Below are 19347 nucleotides of genomic sequence, written 5' to 3'. Positions count from 1 at the left end.
TGTTAGTTCTGATTCCCTTACGTGCAAACGCGCGGTAGGGGGGCGCAGAAGAGAGGGGTGACCTTGGCTGAGAGTGCGCGAGTGTCTCTGTGTTTGTTCCCCTAGAAAGCAGTTGGGGGTTTTGCAGGAAACTTGTATGTTCTTCAAAACGTTCATCATCATCATCATCATATATTTATTTACATACACACATAGCGACATCAGTGTGCATGGCTCTGTACAGATTAATATATACAGTATAACCAAATATCTTAATTTTTATTCCCAAGCTTGTGAAGCATTCATAACCTCTCATCCTTCACTAGTGGTTTAGTACTCAGTTTGTGTCCCACCTTTTCCTCCAAGGTGCTCAATGTGTTGTACATAGAATCACAGAATTGTGAAGTTGGAAGGGACCCTGAGGGTCATCTAGTCCAACCCCCTGCAATGCAGGAGTCTCAACTAAATAATCTATGACAGATGGCCATCCAACCTCTGCTTAAATGCCTCCATATAAAAGAAGGCAAGATTCATCCGGCAAGATTTGTTTTTGAGGTACCCATGCTGGGTCTTAGTAATCACGGCATCCTTTTCTGTTTAGTTATCTGTTCTAAGACCTTTCCTGGTTTGATATCAAGCTGACCCTTCTGTAGTTACCAGGGCCTTCTTCTTTCCCCCCTTTTTGAAGATGGGGACAACATTTGCCAGCCTCTAATCTGCAGGGGCAACAACCGCTGTCAAGGAAGTGGAGACCATATTCCAAGAAGCCATAGTTATTGCTGACAGATTTTGGGGTGCTGGAGGAAGGAGACACATAATCTGAACAGGAGGCTCTTTCCTTTAAACCCTACACTTTTGGGGCACAAATTTTCTCTTCTGGCGACATGGGGGTAGATACTATTCTTGGCAGATGATATTTTTTCGTGGGGGTGGGGACACACGAACTGTAAGATGCTTTATGGAGAGTCACAAACTGATCAGGAGGCTCTTCACATCAGATCCCATACTAGTGGGGCACCAGGGGTGTAACCCAGGACTTATGTTAAGGGAAGCAGGCTTCATGTTAGGGAGGAGACAGAACCTCAGTCAGTTTTTTTCATTGATGTACTTGATTTGGGGGGCAGCTGCCCCACTGTCTTCCCCCCGCCCCCGCCCCGGCTACCCCCATGTGGGGCACACGTATCCCACCACCGCTTTTTCTCGGGGGGTGGGAATTGATAGAACAGGGTGTGCTCGCTCGAGCGCGCCCAACATTCCTCAGAAAACACGGGCATTCTATTCTATATGAGTAGAACGTTTCTATATGAGTAGAACGTTTCTGAGGAATTCGCATTTTCATGCTACTGTTCGGTAGTGGCAACGGCCTCCTTCGCTCCCTATCCCCGCCTCCAGGCCCGCCTCTGTTCCCTCCCAGTCCGGCTGCTGGTGCCTCTTCCTCCGCCTGCTCCTTCTCCTGTCAAAGCCGCCCATCTCATCCGAGCTGCTGTCAGGCAGCCACCTCTCCTCCTCCCGAGGAGGCCTGAGCAGGTAAACAGCGACCTACCTGAGAAAGGTAGACCTTCCCCCGCATTTGGCCTTGGACACCCCGAGCCTCTTAGGCTTGCAGAGAGGACGATGAGCGCGGGGCGGGGGCAGCCTTGGGCCTAGTTGGGGGACCCGAGGCACCGGCCTTGCCTCCGTCGCCCCGGAGAAGGGCGTTCCAGGAGGGAACGGGAAGATAGGTGGCGGTTTTGGAGCTGGGCAGATGCAAATTGCCCCCCCCCCAAAAAAAATCGGTATGGGGGAGCCATCAGCCACTTGAAACTTGGAGTTTTAATAAAATGCTTTCTGATGTTGACCCAAGGAGGGAAAGAGGGGAGGGGGCAGCCCTTTTAATGCACACCACCGTTAGCTTGAGTGGTGGGAAGAGGAGGTCCAAGTTGATTTTTCTTTAAAAGCACTCATTAATGTATCAACCCTCCCCCCTTTATTATTATGGGGAACCTTAATGCATTAACTGCTGTTTATTCCTATGGGGGGAATTATTAATGCATCAGTCCTCCGTTATTACTATGTGGCGATACTGGGAGAGGTGGATATCTTTATAATTTTATTAACACTATTATATTTGGGTTTGTGTGTGGGGAGAACCTGTCACATGTGTTTAATTTGGGGTGGGGCAGCCAGCTGTGCCCGTTCATTATTTTTAGTGGAAAATCTAATTGGGGGGGGAACAGCTCCAGACAAGTTCATTATTCTCCCCATCTCACCCAGCTTTGTAATGTGACATTACTTTTTGGGAAGTGGGGTATGAAGATGGATTTGAAAATATTTTTTTCCAGATGTTTCCTCTTGAAAGGGGGAGTTCTTTGGTTGTGGATTTGTGTGTGCATTGTTGTTTAATGAGTTACTCTGAAAGGAAGAGTTTGTTTCAAAGTTCTGATCGCTTAATATTGGTTAGTTACTGTTTAACATGATTTTGATGTCCCTTTTCTGCGGAGTGGTCTGAAATTTACACCCTTCAATTGTCAATAATTATGTACATTGAATCTGACTGACAGCATGGAACTGGGAGTGTGATGGTATTTCGGCATTAAACTATAATGTAGATAGAATATGCCCTTTAAAATAATAATAATACATATGTTCTATCTATTTGTCTTCTGTGACACTGATACAAGGGCAATCAAAGGAACATGTCTAGGTCACATATAAGAAGAGCCTGGCAGAGGGATAAGGTTAAAGGCCCATCTAGTTGAGCATCCTGTTCTCTCAGTGGCCAACCAGATGCCTTTGACAGTGATGGGGACCCTGTGGCCCTCCATATGTTGTTGGGACTCCAGCTCCCATCAGCCCCAGCACATGTGGGAGTTGTAGCTTAGTAACATCTGGAGGGCCACAGGCACCCCACCCTTGGTCTATAGGAAGCCTGTCATGCAACAATACTCTTCCTATTTGTGATTCCCAGCAAATAGGCATTGTCACGAGTACCCAGTGATGTAGCCTTATCTTCCAGGAGTTTGTCTAACCTTATTTTAAATATAGGAAACCTTGATGGTGGAAAGCATTGGTTTGGGATAATACTCAAGAGTGTTGATGTGACAGCTGGACCATGTGGTTGAGGTGGACTTGATGTTTCTTAATTAGGGCAGAATATGCCCTCACAGGATGTCAGTTATGCCCTTTGGGTGGCAACAGAGGGCTTGTGTTGGGAGTTGTCCCACTCTTTGCTTGGAAATCTCAGGGATGCAAAAATTCAATGGAAACGGGGTTTCTGATGCTGTCTTTTTGTTTAAAATTTGTGTAGTTTGAGGGAACACTGGAAAAACTTTGGCTTTGTGTTGTGTAGTCTGCACAGATTTGTGCGCCTGCACTCAGATAAAACTGTGAATGTCACAGTAAGGTTTGGTGCATGTAGGATTTAACAAAATGCACTTGTACCTTTTAAAATGGCAGGTCGGTAACTAATCCTTTTTAGGGAAGTTTTTAATGTTTGATATTTTTGTATTTGATTTCTGTTGGAAGCCGCCCAGAGTGGCTGGGGAAATCCAGCCAGATGGGCGGGGTACAAATAATAAATATTATTATTATTATATAATTGGTAGAATGGAGGCTTTCCCTTCCACCATGGCTCACAACAAGAAGATAGAGGAAAGCATAGCCAGAAGAATGGCAAACCTTTTCATTGCCTTTGCTAGATTGGAGTGATATGATTTCCAGAATTTCAGCATACTTGGATTGCTAGAAATAGTTGCATCATTAATCCCTTCAAGGCTTGTGTTATCACCAGTAACTTATTTGCGCAGGGGAATGGAACCCATAGCCCTCAACTTTCCCTTTTTTGGCTGGAAATTCCCTTATTCCAGCGCCGTTTCCCATTGCAAAAAAAGGGAAAGTTGACAGCTAAGGCCGTTTCCCAATGCAAAAAAAAAGGAAGGTTGACAGCTCTGGTGGAACCTCAGGACTGAGGGCCAAATGTGACCCTGATTTTCTTTCATTCTCAATTATTTCCAAAGCCTCCAGTTTGATTTACATTTAATTTTGGGAATCCTTTTTTTGCCACAAACAGAACCCTGTAGAAATATGGTGGACTTCTGAATATTGGACAAAGAAAATAAAAGAATGGGGCTGTCTGTGTCTGTCTGTCCATGGCTGCAGGAATGGGTGGGTGGGTGCAGGCATCTGTGAGAAATGGAGGGAGAGAAATGTCAGGTTGGATGATGCAGCAGCTCCAGCTGTTGAAGGGGAAAAAATGATGAGTAATGCGTCATTTGCTCACTGGAAGGACAATTGGCTGCTCATTCTTGCGAGTGCTCTTTGGAGCTTTCTGTTCCTGTCATTGCTGCTTGGAGGTTCATTTGTTTTTGCCCTCTTCTGCCAGTACTCAGAATAACGATCTGTTCCTTTTCCATAGTAGCTGGGAATCGCTGCCTAGGGGAAAATTAATCCCTACAGTAACAACCATTTTTGGTTGATTTAGCAGAGCCTAAAGGATTTTGTCTCCTTGCTAGTGCCAGCACCCTCAAGTGGCAGAGATACCAGCTGCACATACACATTTAAAGCACATGGCTTCCACCACCACCCTGCAAAAAAGGAAAGAATTCCAGGAATTATATTGTTAAGGGTGCAGGGAATTGTAGCTGTGTCCAGGGCAAACTACATTTCCTAGGATTTTTTGGGGGAAGCTTTGTGCTTTAAATGGATAGTGTTGCCTCACTCCCACAGGAGGCAGTGATGGCCACAGACTTTGATTACTTTAAAAAAGGACTGGACAAATTCATGGAGGAGAGGGCTATTGAGGGCTACTAGCCATGATGGCTATCCTGTGTTGGGATGGGCCATCCCTGTTGATTCATACCAAAGTGGCAGTTGCTTCAAGGCTAGGGTCTGTTTATGCAATATAGTATGGACTTCCAAGTCATGGGAAGTCATGGTTCCACTTTATTATTCACTCTATTGCAGCTTTCCTCCACAAACTGGTGTCTTCCAGCTGGTTTTGACTACAACTCCCCAAATATCCCTAATGTTGTATGCAGTTTTTTCCAGTTTCTGAGTGCTTTGTTTCATGGGTCATCAGACATGTACTAAACCGTCCTTTGAATCATAGAAGTGTGTTTCAGTACCTGCTCTCCTGCAACAGGAGATTGTGTCAATCCGCACAAGGCCCAGAGTAACCTTTTTTTCCTTCAGTGACCTGAAGTCAGCTCCAGGTTATGTTATGCCAAGCTAAGGCCATGCTAACTAGAGGTCAACTCTGCACTGGAATGTGACAGGCTGATACAAATATGAAGCTCACTGGGTGACCTTCAGCTTTCCGCTGCCTCTCAGCCTAACCTTCCTCACAGGGTTGTTGTGGGGATTAAACAACAAGGGGGAGAACCATGTATACTACATTAAGCTCCTTGGAGAAAAATGTGGGATATGAATGCAATAAATAAATAAAACAAGACAGGCTTGTGGTTCAGCTCCTCTCATTTAAAACATGAACAGATGAGCAAGCTGAATGTGAAAACAATCTGACTTGTTTTGCTGTCCCTCTCTCTCGCTTGATCCACACAGGTGAACCCAGGTGCAAAATGGGTGATCCCAGAGAAATTTGTCCTCACCTGGATTCCATAGGTGAAGTCACTAAGGATGATCTGCTTCTTAAATCCAAAGTAAGGAAAAAATCATTTGCAAAAAAATTACCCAATCCATAAACAAACAAATACATTTTAAGACTGGGGTTGAGGAGATCCCCAGTACCATGAGAATATCCTTGGGGAGAAGATAGGACTACTAAACCAGTGCAAGTCTGACTTAAGTATGCCCTACATGTCTGAAGCTCATTCCTAAGAGGAAAAGTTATACATAGCATCAGGGTGGGGAAGCTTTGGCCATCCATATGCTTGCTGGACTTCAACTTCCATCATCCCTGACCATTGACCATGCTGGCTGAGGCTGATGGGAGTTGGAGCCCTGCAAACTCCAGACAACACCAAGTTGTATTGTTGGACTTCAGCTCCCATCATCCCAGACTACTGGGCATGCAGGTTGCGGCTGGTGGGAGATGAAGTCCAACAATATAGGGAGGGTCATAGTTTTCCCACACTTGATTGAAGAAGAGGCATTTCTTCTTTCATGAGGGAATGCATCTTTTGAACAGAGGCATTCTCTCATCTTTTTGCATGCCATAGGGAATGTTCCTCCTTAGATCAGGGATGGAGGGGCCCGTGGCTCTCCAGATATTGCTGGACTTTCAACTCCCATCATCCAAGCTTCATTGGCCACACTGGCTGGAGATGATACAAGTTCAGCATATGCACGTCCACCATTTCCACACTCCTTTGGCTGATGATGAGTCTGTCTCTGAGGACGATAGGCCACTGATAATTATTTCTCCTCCTCATATGAAAACAGGGTACTTGCCAGTCTTGTGGAGCAGGGGGACCAAACCTGTGGGCCTGTCTTCAGGTAAAGACATTCTTTTCAAATACATTTTCCTGCATGCATGACTTTTATTCTTCCTGTTGTAAAATGTCATTCACAGCAAGTTACTGAACTGTACCAGGTAGACTTTTCACCTTTGGGGTGTGAAGTAGCACTATTTTCTTTGCATTGTGTGTGTATCCACACCCACCCACCCATACCTTTTTTATCGCTCTGAATTTCTTTTGCCATGTTTCCACTGTGACTGTCAATCGGCTTTGTTTCACTTCAGGTTTCCTGCCCTTATGTTGGTTGCGGGGAATCCTTTGCTGACCACAGCACCCTTCATGCACAGGTAAGAGATCTAGTTTCCCCAGAAAGCAAGTGAGCAGCCAGGAAAATTTCATTGGAACTTAATTGTAACACCCCCCCCCCCACCGAACGTTTAGCATTCAACACTTCTCTCAGCCATGTTGCTTTGAAAACACACAAGTATTGTCTAGAGCTGAGGTCCTCTAATTTTTTGTACTAGTTGAGGGACATATTTTGGAAACGTAACACACTGTTGTGGCCAATTCTTGTGCCTATCTTTTCCCTGCACTGTTGGAGGCAATATGCCTCTGAATACCAGTTGCTCAGAATCACAAGTGGAGAGAGTTGCTGTTTCACTCAGGTCCTGCTTTTAGGCTTCCTGTTGAGGCATAAGAACGTAAGAAGAGGCCTGCTGGATCAGGCTGATAGCCCACCTAGTCCAGCATCTTCTTCTCACAGTGGCCAACCAGATACCTGTGGGATACTTGCAAGCAAGATTCCAGCACAAGAGCACTCCCCACTCCTGCGGTTTCCAACAATTGGCATTCAGAAGCATTACTGCCTCCAAGTAGCATTAAATTTCTGCCTCCAATCAGAAATATAAAATTGTTAGTCAGGATTACTGCTACCTGGAGAGCATAGCCATTATGACTTGTAGTCGTAGATAGCCTTCTCCTACATGAATTTGTCCACTCCTCTTTTAAAGCCATCTATGTTTGTGGACATCACTTCGTCCTGTGGGGGTGAGTTCTATAGCTTAACTATGCTCTGCCTGTCCTAAATCTTCCGACATCCAGCTTTGTTGAAGAGAGGGAGAAAAATGCCCCTCTATTCACTTTCTTCACATCATGCATAATTTCATAAACTTCTAGAATGTCACTTCTTACTCGTCTTTTTTCTAAACTAAAAAGTCCCAAATGCTGCAACCTTCCCTCATAGGGATGTTATATCACACCTCTAATATCAAAGGTGATATGTCACTCAATACCAGGTGCTCTGAATTGCATGCGAGGAGAATTGCTGTTGCCCTCAGGTGCTGCTTTTGGGTTTCCCATTGGGGCATCTGCTTGGCAGCTAGGAAAGCAGGATGCTGGACTTCCTAGCACTCCTTTGGCCTCATCCAGCAGAGCTATGCTTACATTCTTATTGAACCTGAGGCTCTATCTTCTGCTTCTGCTCTGACTGCATTGCAGTAGAATTCAAGATCAGTTGGATCTTGCCTGTGCAAATGCAGTCCCACTTCTTGGGTACCATAGATCAGAAAAATAAAATTGTTATTCAGTATTACTGCTACCTAGAACAGCATCCCATCATTGAAACTGATGGACATGACTGACTTTGGCCCATTAATTTTGATGGGTCTGCACTGCATAGCTGGACGCAACCCACATTAATCGGTGTGCTCTCTTTGTTTGTATGTTTTTAAATTGCTAGGCCAAAAAGCACAACCTGACAGTAAACCTGACAACGTTCCGGGTATGGTGCTATGCCTGCGAGAAGGAGGTTTTCTTGGACCAGCGGTTATCCTCCCACACACCAGTCCCTCCATCAAAATTCATGGACCAGGTGAGTGTTTTGTGGCAAAGCTAGATGCTTTGAGTTACTCTTTTTCTTAGCTCAAGTGGTCAATGTGTAAGACAACTTGGAATGTAGCATAGAAGTGTCAGGACCAGTGGGATCTGCAACACAGTATGGTACCTTCATTACATATCTTTAGGCTAAAACATTTCTCTTCAACCAGACATTAGGCTGATTAACATTCTATGGCTTTTTAAATGTGTTTGTGGGAGGATATCTATTGGTTTGTTTTTGCTTTTGTTTTATTATGTGTTTTATATTCTCATTTTGTATTTTTCTGTTGTGAACCATCCTGGCATCTTTGGATGGACAGTGGTATACACATTTAATAAATAATAATAAAATTTCTCTTTTTTTACTTATTAAAAGCATTTTAATCTCGTTCTTTGCCCCCAAAATGACTGGAAGCTTACAAATGTCAGTGATGAGACAGTCCCTGCCCTCAGGCCTAACAGTCTGAAATACATAGCATGAAAAGAATAGGGATTAGGAGACAGGAGAAAAGAAAACTCAGCTGCTGTTTCTTAGTCTGGAGAAATATACTGTGTGGCAAAGCAGACTTGCCTCTGATATTTACTCCCCAACTTTCACTTCCAGGATTCTCCTCCACCCACCCATTCCCTAAAAGCTGTCCCCATCGCAGTTGCTGATGAAGGGGAGTCGGAGTCGGAAGATGATGACCTGAAACCGAGAGGTAAATCCAAAGGTCTTAGAGTGTGAAAATACCCCTTTCCTTTTTCCTTGAACACAGAAAATAAAAAATAGTAGTGGGCATAATGAACAAGCCTCCATTCCCTCCATTCCCCTCTCCTTTTTCATTCCTTTTCTAGGCCTTACTGGAATGAAAAATCTTGGGAACTCCTGCTACATGAATGCTGCACTCCAGGCTCTCTCAAACTGGTAGGTTTTCAGAGTCATTTTCAGATAATTGCTATTTACAGACTGCCAGGTTGGTGCCCTCCAGATGTTTCAGATCACTACCTTCATCACCCTCCAGCAAGTATGTTTGGCACTACAATTCCCATTATCCCCCAGCCAGCATATTTGGCACTATAACACCCAGCAACCCCCAACCAGTATGCATTGCACTATAACTCCCATCAGACCCCAATTAGTATGTTTGGCACGACAACTCCCATCAACCCCCAAGCCAGCAAGTTGTAGTCCAAAGCACCTGGATGTTGCCCCAGCTTGGCAAAAGCTGTTTGTAGGCCAGATCTGGTGGCTTCATTGGGGCCAGGCAGATTTTTGATTTTTTTTAGTCACTTGGTCTCTTCTACCTTTTATTAAGGCATCAATGTTTTCCCTTTCTCTCTGCCCCCAATTGAAGTTGTTGGATAAATCATAACCCACCTTTCTTTCTTGTCTTCCTATCAGTCCCCCACTCACTCAATTCTTCCTTGAGTGTGGCGGTCTCGTGCGCACGGACAAGAAGCCAGCACTTTGCAAAAGTTACCATAAGCTGATTTCCGAAGTGTGGCATAAGAAGCGGTGAGTAAATCTAGGACACTGAGGCTGTAGGGACCACAGTTCACTGGTAGAGCACCTGCTTTGCATGCGGAAGGTCCTGGCGTATTTTTTTTAAAATAAGATTTTATTAAAGGTTTTTCACGATACAGTAAAATAAGAGAAACTAATCTAAATTAAAACAAAAGAAAAGAGAGAAAGAAAAAAGAAAACAACGAAGGAAAAGAAAAATAGAAGAAAAGAAAAATAAGAGAAGAAAAGAAAAATAATAACTACTGATTTTCCATCTGTCAGTTACATAAAAGACATTTTTCAGAATATTCACTGTAGAATGACACCCAACTGATCTACATTCTGTTAGGCAATACTTTCCCAATCTTCTGACTTGGGTTCAGTTCCCAGTGGCATTCTATTTTTATGAAATATAATATCTAGGTAGGGCTCAGAAAAGACTTCCTGCCTGAAACCCTGGAGAGCTGATGCTAGTCTATAGACAATACTGAGCTAGATAGATTAATGGTTTTTAAAGTAATTAGGTTTGTTTGTTTAAATAAACTCATCAGGGCCCCAAGCTATTAAGGGCTCTATGTACCACCTGTAACACCTTGAACTTGAAATTTTCCTTGCACATCTCCAGAGATTCTATATATTCATTTTCGACTTTGCTTTTTCTTCCCGAAAACCAGCCCAAGTTATGTCGTCCCCAGCAGCCTGTCGCATGGAATCAAGCTGGTTAACCCCATGTTTCGAGGGTATGCGCAACAGGTGAGGCGGATGGCTAAGGGGAAATCCCAGATGTTTCTGATTCCCTCTTCCTGCTGCAGCAAGAAAATTATATTCTCCTGGGCTGTGAGAAGTTAAACAGCATCTGTTTCAGTTAGGGAGCCAAGGCAGAAACTGGGTTACTGATACAACATGTAGCCTTCTGGCAAGCAGGGGATTCCATTTGCCATGAAGTATAATAGGGCAGGGGTGGTGAATCTTTTTAAGCTTGAGGGCCATATTACTTTCTGGGCAATCTTTTGGGGAACACATGCAATTTTGTCCTCCCCCCTCCACCAGCAATCACAAAACTTTTTGTGGGAGGATTGTACAGCATCTACTTTGCCTGAAGAAAAGGCCCCAGGCTCAGTCCCTGGCATCTCCAAGTACAGATGTGATAGATCCTTGGAGAATTACTGCCAGTCAGTGTAGACAATACTGAGCTTGATGCAGTAACAATTCAACAGTATGGGCAGCTTTTTATTTAATTCTTCCTTTCATTCAGAACCATGGGGACTAGAATCTTACCTTTTTTTAAAAGGAAAAGGGCCATAACACATTTGCAAAGTACCTGCTTTGCATGCACAAGATCTCTTGCTCAGCCCCCAACATCTTTAGGTACAGCTTGAAGAAACTTCTGTCTGAAATACTGGAGATCTGCTGCCTGTAGAGTCAGAGTAGGGAATCTTTTTCAGCCTGAGTGTTGCATTTTCACATGGGGACCTTCTGGGGGCATATGGCAGTGGTGGACAGAGCAACAGGCCGATTCTTACTTTTGTACAGTAGGTTACACTCCAACCACAGATAGAACCCAAAGCTTTCTACACTCCTCCTCTCTCCCCACATCTTCCATCCATATTCCAGCCAGGGGGAAGCACAAGAAGAGGGGGCAGAGCAGGACTGTTGGAAGGCAAGTCCTGGGGAGAGGGTGTGTGACCTAGAAAGAGGCTGAATAGAGAGCCCCCAGGCCTGAAATGCCCCATACAATATTTTCTTCTCTGCGCACCCACCCCAGGACACCCAAGAATTTCTACGCTGCTTGATGGATCAGCTCCACGAAGAGCTGAAGGAGCCAGTCATGGCCGAGACCCGGGACTCCGACTTGAGTGACATGGAAGACAAGCGGGAGTGTGACCGCAGCCCCTCAGAGGACGAGTTCCTCTCCTGCGACTCGAGTAGTGACCGGGGTGAAGGGGATGGGCAGAGCAAAACTGGGAGCTCCCTAGCAGAGGCCGAGCTGCTGATCCAGGATGAGGCTGGGCGGGGGATTTCTGAAAAGGAGCGGATGAAGGACCGGAAGTTCTCGTGTAGCCATCGACGGAGCAACTCGGAGCAAGTGGATGAAGATGCTGATGTTGACACCTCTGTGGCAGCAGTGGATGGCAGGGCTTCCCCAGAAGCGCTCCCTCCTTCCACACCTCATCCAGCCAGCCCCTCTAGGACCCCAGGTACTCCACGACAGGTTCAGTGTGCAATGCTCTTGGCACCTGTGCCTGAACCGTGGTAGCTGCATCTCTCATACAAACCTTCATTCATATTTCTTTACTAGTTTTAAGGGAAGGGCCCATAGCTCAGTGGTAGAGCATCTCTCATTGAAAGTGGGTCTAACTTCCCTAGGAGAACTTTACTCCTGAGGAGTCCTTGTGTGTAGGAGGACACTGGATTTCGCATTTGAAGCGTCTGCTTTCCCTTGGACTTGGGACTTGATTGGCCTTGATGCCAGAGGCTGAACTCTGGGTGCAGACAGCCAACTCTGCTTTGACCTTGTTGCAGGATCTCTGCTCCTTACCCCAATATGGAGCTTGGCTCAGGGCTAGGAGTAAGGCTGTGGCCTCCTGGTCCTCCCTTGATGAGGAATCTCACAGCTGAAGCAGACTGTGGCTACATTTGGAAATTTGTTTGTTTGTTTGTTTGTTTGTTGCACTTGCATCCTGCCTTTTTCTCTAAAGAGTTTAAGGTGGCACACATGCTTCTCCCCCTCCTTCTTTAAACCCCACAACAAACATTGTGACGTAGGTTAGGCTGAGTGGAAGTGCCTGGCTCTAGGTTACCCAGTGTGCTTCTTGGCCAAGTGGGGATTTGTACTCTGGTCTCCCAGGTGCTAGGCTGAGACTCTTAACCACTACACCCCAGTATGAGCACCATGGCCGCTACTCTTTCTAGTTGCTTCTCACTCCTTGCATGCAGATCAGTCCCTAACCCCAGAGAAAGAGGGAAAATGCGTGCACCTTTTCCCAGGGAGCTGGTTGAAAGTTAGATCCAGTAGAATTAATCTGAGCCTTTGAAAGCCCATAGAGAAGAGGAAGAAGAGTTTGGATTTGATATCCCGCTTTATCACTACCCGAAGGAGTCTCAAAGCGGCTAAAATTCTCCTTTCCCTTCCTCCCCCACAACAAACACTCTGTGAGGTGAGTGGGGCTGAGAGACTTCAGAGAAGTGTGACTAGCCCAAGGTCACCCAGCAGCTGCAAGTGGAGGAACGGAGAAACGAACCCGGTTAACCAGATTACGAGTCTACCACTCTTAACCACTACACCACATTGGCTCTCACTCTTCCCCACTTCTTCCTTCAACTCTATATACTTTCCCAGGGAGAAGGTTAACTGTCCCACCACTCCATGCCCAAATGGGCAGTGAATGGGGAAGCCCAGAGGCCTTTTAGACACCAGGAGAAGGACCTCAACAATACCATGGCACCCATAGGCACCACATGGCAACCCCTGAACTAGAGGGTCAGGTTGGAAGATCTATGCCTATCTTGCTAAAGCCATAATATCCCCACCTTCTGCCATGAGTAGAAGGTGCTCAAGTGCTTGGTAGCCAATCTGAGAACTAAATTAAATAAAAAACAATTGGGGCCGAGTTGGTGCCCAGAGATGAAGGAATGGCTGGCTGAGCTTGTCAGACAAAACTTGTGTTCCAGTCCTCTCCGCAGGCAATTTATTTTCTTTCCTTGCAGCAGAACCAGACAATGATGCCTACACACGGTGCTCCTCTCGGCCCTGCAGCCCCGTTCATCACGAAGTGCATTCCAAGCTCTCGAGCAGCCCCCCACGCTCGAGCCCTGTGCGTCTGGGAACCTCCTATGTGCTGAAAAAGGGTAAGTCCAGGAAGCTTCTGTGGTAGTTGTTTTCTGTATAAGAACATAAGAAGATCCCTACTGGACCAGACCAGTGGGCCCACATCGTCTAGCATCCTGTTCCCACCGTGGCCAACCAGGTGCCTGTGGGACTCCCTCAGGCAGGAACCCAGCACAAAAGCCCTCACCTGGTATTCAGAAGCATTACTGCCTCTGAACATGGAGGCAAAGCATAGCCATTGCTAGTCTCCTCCTCCATGAATATGTCCAATCCTCTTTCAAAGCCATCTAATCTGGTGGCCATCACTGCCCCCCATGGGAGGGAGTTATGTATTTTAACTATGTGTTATGCATCTCCTGAGGGCATCCTACTTGTTCTTTATGTGGACCCCACCTCCCATTCAATCCCCTCCATCTGTGCAGAGTTTCTATGATAGTCTTCCACAGAGAGAACTGGTGAGGTGATTACCAAACAACAATGCCCAAACCTATAAATGAATGAATAAATCTTTATTTGCGTCAGCCATTGGCCATAGCAATAAAGCAACAATACAATATACAGGTACAAAGAATAGAAATACAAAGTCAATTATATAAAATACATTTTAGGGCTTTGAATTAATAGTCAAATAGTGGATCTTATTCTGATTGCCCCAGCTAAAAACCTTGCAACCTTTGCTGTCACCTGCTCATCTTGATCTGCCAAGAGAAAGGACACTGTGGCAGTGGTTGTGTGACCCGGAATGGACAGTAAAAGAGGTGTGATAATCTCATTCCTCAAGTCTTTATAAAGAGTGCAAGCCAGAAGGGCATGCACCACTGCTTCGGTACTGCCATCTCCACAGGGACATAAGCATTTGTCATGTGGAATCTGTTGGAATCGTCCCTCAAGTACAGCCGAGGGCAATACATTCCATCTTGTGAGAGTAAAAGTGCGTCTATATTTTAGAATTGCTAGGTTATGCAGATAGGGTGCCAGAGAGTTGAAATGGGAAGGTACTAAGTAGTAATACCATGCCAAGTTGTTCTGATGCTCAATATAAAATTAGACTGTTTGCTTTGCTAAAACCCAAAGTGAGTAGCTGTTTTAGTGATAAACCAAAAGAGTGAAGTTTTTGATAGACAATTTTAGTCCAGGCGCTCTTGTGATAATCTTGCAGCACTAGGGATATTAGACCGGGGGGATTTGAGTTTAGGTGAAGCCAATAGTTAAGTGTCCTACACCAGATCCATAATTCTACTGAGGGAAGGTTAGCAGACTTATAAAACTGTTTGGCTGCCAGTTCATTTCTGGGTACAATTCAACGTACTCACTCCAGTGTTCAAAGTTCTAAAAGATTCAGGCCCATATTATCTGAGAGACCGCCTCTTTTCCTTACAAAATCTCCTGGGTGCCCTTTCATCTTCCATCCGGAAGAACTTTCTGACAGTAATAGCAGTTTGACAGTGGAACAGACTCCCTCAGGAGGTTGTGGACTCTCCTTCATTGGAGGCCTTCGTGCAAAGTTTGGATGGTCATCTATAATGGATGCTTTAGCTGAAATCCTTGCAAGGGGTTGGACTAGATGACTCTTGAGTTCCCTTCCAGCTCTGTTGTTGTTGTTCAGTCGTTCAGTCGTGTCCGACTCTTCGTGGCCCCATGGACCAGCTCTACAGTTCTCTAATTCTGTGATTCTTGGTAGTTCCACCTCCCTCAGAAGTTTGGGGTAGTAGTGGCAGCCTGGGTGAGGGCCTTCTTTGTGGTAGCCCCTAAATTGAGGAATTCCTTCCACACGGAGGTGGGTCTGGCTTCTTCACTATACAGCTTTCAACAAGAAACACCTCTTTACCCTGGCTTTTGACACCTAAGACATGTGTTTTCAGGACCCACCCTGTTTGTGTGAATGTGATGTGTTTTAATTGTTCTCAATTCTGAATCTTTTTTTTTTAAAAAAAATTATTTGTTGAATATAAGAACAACATATAATCAGATACAAGCAATCAAATACAGTTTTCCCCTACTCCCTCCCCCAAAAAACAGCCCCAACTACGTCCAGGTAATTACATTAGTAATATAATCAACTAAAAATTATTTCTACAGTTTCTGGTTTAAAAAATATCATTCCACAAGCTCCCATGTGTCTTAGGTGGTTTAAATGCATGTTCTTTCTTTGATGCATATGTAATAAAGGAGGACCACATTATGTAAAAGTTATGTAGTTTCTCACGTTGTTTTCTTTCACGTACACTTTCTGTTAACTTTTCCATCAAAATTAATTCCCAGACATAAGCATACCAAACTTCATATAGGTTCACGTTTAATGTCCTCCACCAGTGTCTAGCAACAGCAAGACGTGCTGCAGTTATAAGATGCACAATTAAGACTTTGTCTCTAAGATTTTGTGCTTCATCTGCAAATATAGAAAGCAATGCTATTTTGGGATCTAAATTGATCGATTGAGATGTAATTTGTTCCATTTCCTGAAATATTTTTAACCAGAAGTTTTTAATCAATGGGCATTTCCACCACATGTGTATAAATGTTCCTTCATTCCCACAATTTCTCCAACGTTGCGGAGAAATATTTTTCTCTATTTTGCTTAGCAATGTGGGATGCATGTACCTTCTGTGGGTTAGCTTTAAGGTGTTTTCTTTTATTTGGGCAGAAATAGCTTGAAAAGGGGCTTTTTGCCACATTCCTTCCCACAAACCATCATCAATCCCTTCTCCCAAGTCTCTTTCCCATCTAGTCTTCAATATGGAGGGCTTTGAGGTTGATAAATTTACAATTGCTTTAAAGATTATTAAAGCAATTAGACCTTTACCTCTTGGGTCTGTGGTATATAAAATATTTTAATTCTGAATTTTAAATTATAACCAGTCCTGGGACCTGCTGGTGAAAGGGTGTGTGTGTGATATAAATTTGTTGTTGTTGTTGATTATGATAAATTATAATTGGCATCACACTGCACTTAACAAACCCAACTTCCCTCCGAGAGGGAACACATCATCCTGGCAAACAGCAGAACTGGCCCTGAATGAGGGATGTGAGGTCCATTAAGACACATTTGAGATGTGTGTTTTCGGGACCCACTCTTTTCCACTATATTGCAATCTCTTTCAACTGTTCTCAATCTTGAATTTTAAATTGTTGTAACCTGCCCTAGGACCTGCTGGTAAAGGGTGGGCAGTAAATGTAATAATAGTAGTAAAAATACAATCTCCTTCCTCAGCTCAGATGTTGACTTCCAGCAAGAAGAAGAAGGAGGTCCGTTACCGCAGCGTCATCTCTGACATCTTTGATGGCTCCATCCTCAGCCTAGTCCAGTGCCTCACCTGTGACCGAGTGCGTTCCCTTACTGCTGCTGATCCAGGGAAAATGGCAAGAGGCCCACACTTTCCAAATCACCTCCTCCTCCTCCTCCTCTGGTGGGGGGTGGGGGAGCCTTTGGTTTGAATATCTATGCCAAGTCAGATCATTGGCCCCTTTTAGCAAAGCAGTGCCTGTTCCAGGAGTGGGGAGGCTCAGGCCCAGGGGTCCAGTGTGCCCCCCCACCTGTCCACCTGGCTATCAAGACTCACCTCAGGTCACACATCCTTAGGCCATTCCTCCTCTCATTAGCCTCCTCGAGTTCTTTTGCATGTCTGAGAGAAAGAGAGAGAGATATGTGTAGAAATCTCTTGACTTTTTCTGATGTGACCTGCTCCACAAGGCAGAACCACGAAATCCCCTTTTCTGCCAGAGGTTTCTTCAATATGTTAGCTTGGTTGTGTTTTGAAGGCTCTCTTGCAACTCCTTTTATACAGCCCTGACCACCTGACCACATAAAGAGGAGATGGATCGCAGCTAATCGGTCCAGATCACATGCTGATCTTCAGCTAAAAGACCATGGGCAGTGGCTTCTGTCCCTTTAGTTGCTTTTGCATCTGGCCCTGCCCACTGCTGGCATGTGGCCCTCGGAAGGTCGGCCATGAGAGTATATAGCCCCCATGCTGAAAAAGGCTCCCCACTCCTAGGGTAGATCTAAACACAGGAAAAAACCCGCTATAAATAAGTCAGAATTTAGATCATTATAACAAAAGAAAGAAATCCCTATGGAAAACTGCATTTTAAAATTTCGTGCTCTCTGGCGTCGTCTGGTGTTGCACATTTATAACACTTTCAAATTGCTGTTTCTTTACTAATGTAGCTGAGTCCCTAGTCTGCTCATTTGTGTATTCTCTGGAACCCCTGGAAATGTCCCAGTCTTACTATCCACAGTCTTTTAGGAATCACATGTGGGAAGAGAGCTTTCCCACCCATTCCCTGCTTGCTGTCTTCCCAGAGGCATCTGGTTGGCTACTGTTAGAATGGAATGCTGGAATAGATGAGCTGTTGGCCTGATCCAGCAGAGCTCGAGTTTGCTCCCTTCACTGTCAATGTCTGTATGCCTCTGAATACCAGTTTCTTGGAACTGCAGGTGGGGAGAGCTCTGCTGTTGCGCTTAGATCCTGTTTTCAGGCTTTGCATTGGGACACCTGGTTGGCCCCTGTGAGAACAGGATGCTGGACTAGGTGAGCCAGTAGTCTGATCCAGCAGGGCTCTTCCGATGCTGCTCTGTTTAAGGTTTTTAGCGAAGCCTGCAAGCAGAACATGAGCCCAGCCACACCTTCAAACTTCCAGTTACACCAGCAGCTGGTTTTCAGGAGGGTACTGCCTCTGAGATAGTGGCCACCAGCCACTGACATCCTCCGTTTTCCTCCTGTGGTGCCTCCAGGTATCCACCACTGTGGAGACATTCCAGGACTTGTCGCTTCCCATCCCTGGGAAGGAGGACTTGGCCAAGCTGCACTCTGCCATTTACCAGAATGTGCCAGCCAAGACAGGAGCCTGTGGGGATAACTATGCTGCCTCGCAGGGCTGGATCGCCTTCATCATGGAGTATATCCGGAGGTGAGCAGGCTGCAGAAGCACCTTTTCAGATATTGGAGTTGTGGGAGGGACAAAGTTCAGCCAGGTGTGTTCAAAAGGAAAATAAAGGGAAAGCATGTCTCATTTATTTCATAAAATTTATGCACTGCTTGATTGTAAAAAAAAACACACAACAACCCTCAAAGCAGTTTACCAAAGATAAAACATAAAACTGTGAAAAATTTGCAATCCCGCTTTAAAACATACAAGAGCTAAAATACTAAAACAGGTTAAAATCCACACCAGCTTCCTAAGCATCTGGGTAGGCTTGTCTGAACAGGCACCGAAAACAATGCAGCAAAGGTGCCTGCTTGATCTCAATAGACAGGGAGTTCCAAAGTGTAGGTGGCACTAAATGATTGAGTTCTTACAAATGTGGAGTGGGTGTATGTGGCAACTGAAGTACGGCCAATTCCACCAATTGAAGCAGTTGAGTGGGCACATGTGGGGCAAGGAGATCTCATAGGTAAACTGGTCTCAGGTTGTAAAGAGCTTTATATGCTAATTGTAACACATTGAATTTGGCCCGCTGGCAAATTGGCGACAAGTGCAGATCTCTGAGCATAGGTGTTACAACGCTGACAAGGCCTCACTCCTGTTGGCAATCATGCTGCAGCACTCTGCACTAACTGCAGGTTCTGGATCATGCGTGAGGGAAGCTGTACACAGAGTGCATTGCAGTAATCTAGCCTTGAAGTGACCAGTACATGAACTACTGTGGCAAGACTTTTCCAGACCAGGAATGGCCGTAGCTGTTGAACCAGCTGCATTTGGTATAAGGCACTTCTAGTCACTGAGGCTACATGAGCCTACAGTGACAGAGCTGGATCCAGAACATCTCCAAACTGCAAACT

General features: G+C 45.1%; 1 protein-coding gene across 4 annotated transcripts in view; it reads left to right on the top strand.

Moving 5' to 3' along the window:
• Positions 1–1412: 1412 nt before the first annotated feature.
• USP20 (ubiquitin specific peptidase 20) overlaps positions 1413–19347 on the top strand; it is a 42505-nt gene continuing 24570 nt past the window's right edge. For 3 of the 4 annotated variants that reach the window (XM_033138306.1, XM_033138307.1, XM_033138305.1), the window contains exons 1-13: positions 1413–1506; positions 5518–5615; positions 6358–6411; positions 6659–6721; positions 8113–8244; positions 8854–8950; positions 9087–9156; positions 9634–9747; positions 10410–10488; positions 11501–11933; positions 13447–13584; positions 16776–16924; positions 18300–18475. In XM_033138306.1, the coding sequence (XP_032994197.1) occupies positions 5535–5615; positions 6358–6411; positions 6659–6721; positions 8113–8244; positions 8854–8950; positions 9087–9156; positions 9634–9747; positions 10410–10488; positions 11501–11933; positions 13447–13584; positions 16776–16924; positions 18300–18475 (1586 nt within the window). In that variant the 5' untranslated portion in view covers positions 1413–1506; positions 5518–5534. The remainder of the gene's footprint in view (positions 1507–5517; positions 5616–6357; positions 6412–6658; positions 6722–8112; positions 8245–8853; positions 8951–9086; positions 9157–9633; positions 9748–10409; positions 10489–11500; positions 11934–13446; positions 13585–16775; positions 16925–18299; positions 18476–19347) is intronic. The other variant, XM_033138308.1, reaches the window with a different exon arrangement.

Source organism: Lacerta agilis, chromosome Z, assembly GCF_009819535.1.
Source record: "Lacerta agilis isolate rLacAgi1 chromosome Z, rLacAgi1.pri, whole genome shotgun sequence".
NCBI classification, from domain to species: Eukaryota; Metazoa; Chordata; class Lepidosauria; order Squamata; family Lacertidae; genus Lacerta; species Lacerta agilis.
Note: the sequence above shows the minus strand (reverse complement) of the source record. Positions and strands in the feature narration are given on the sequence as shown.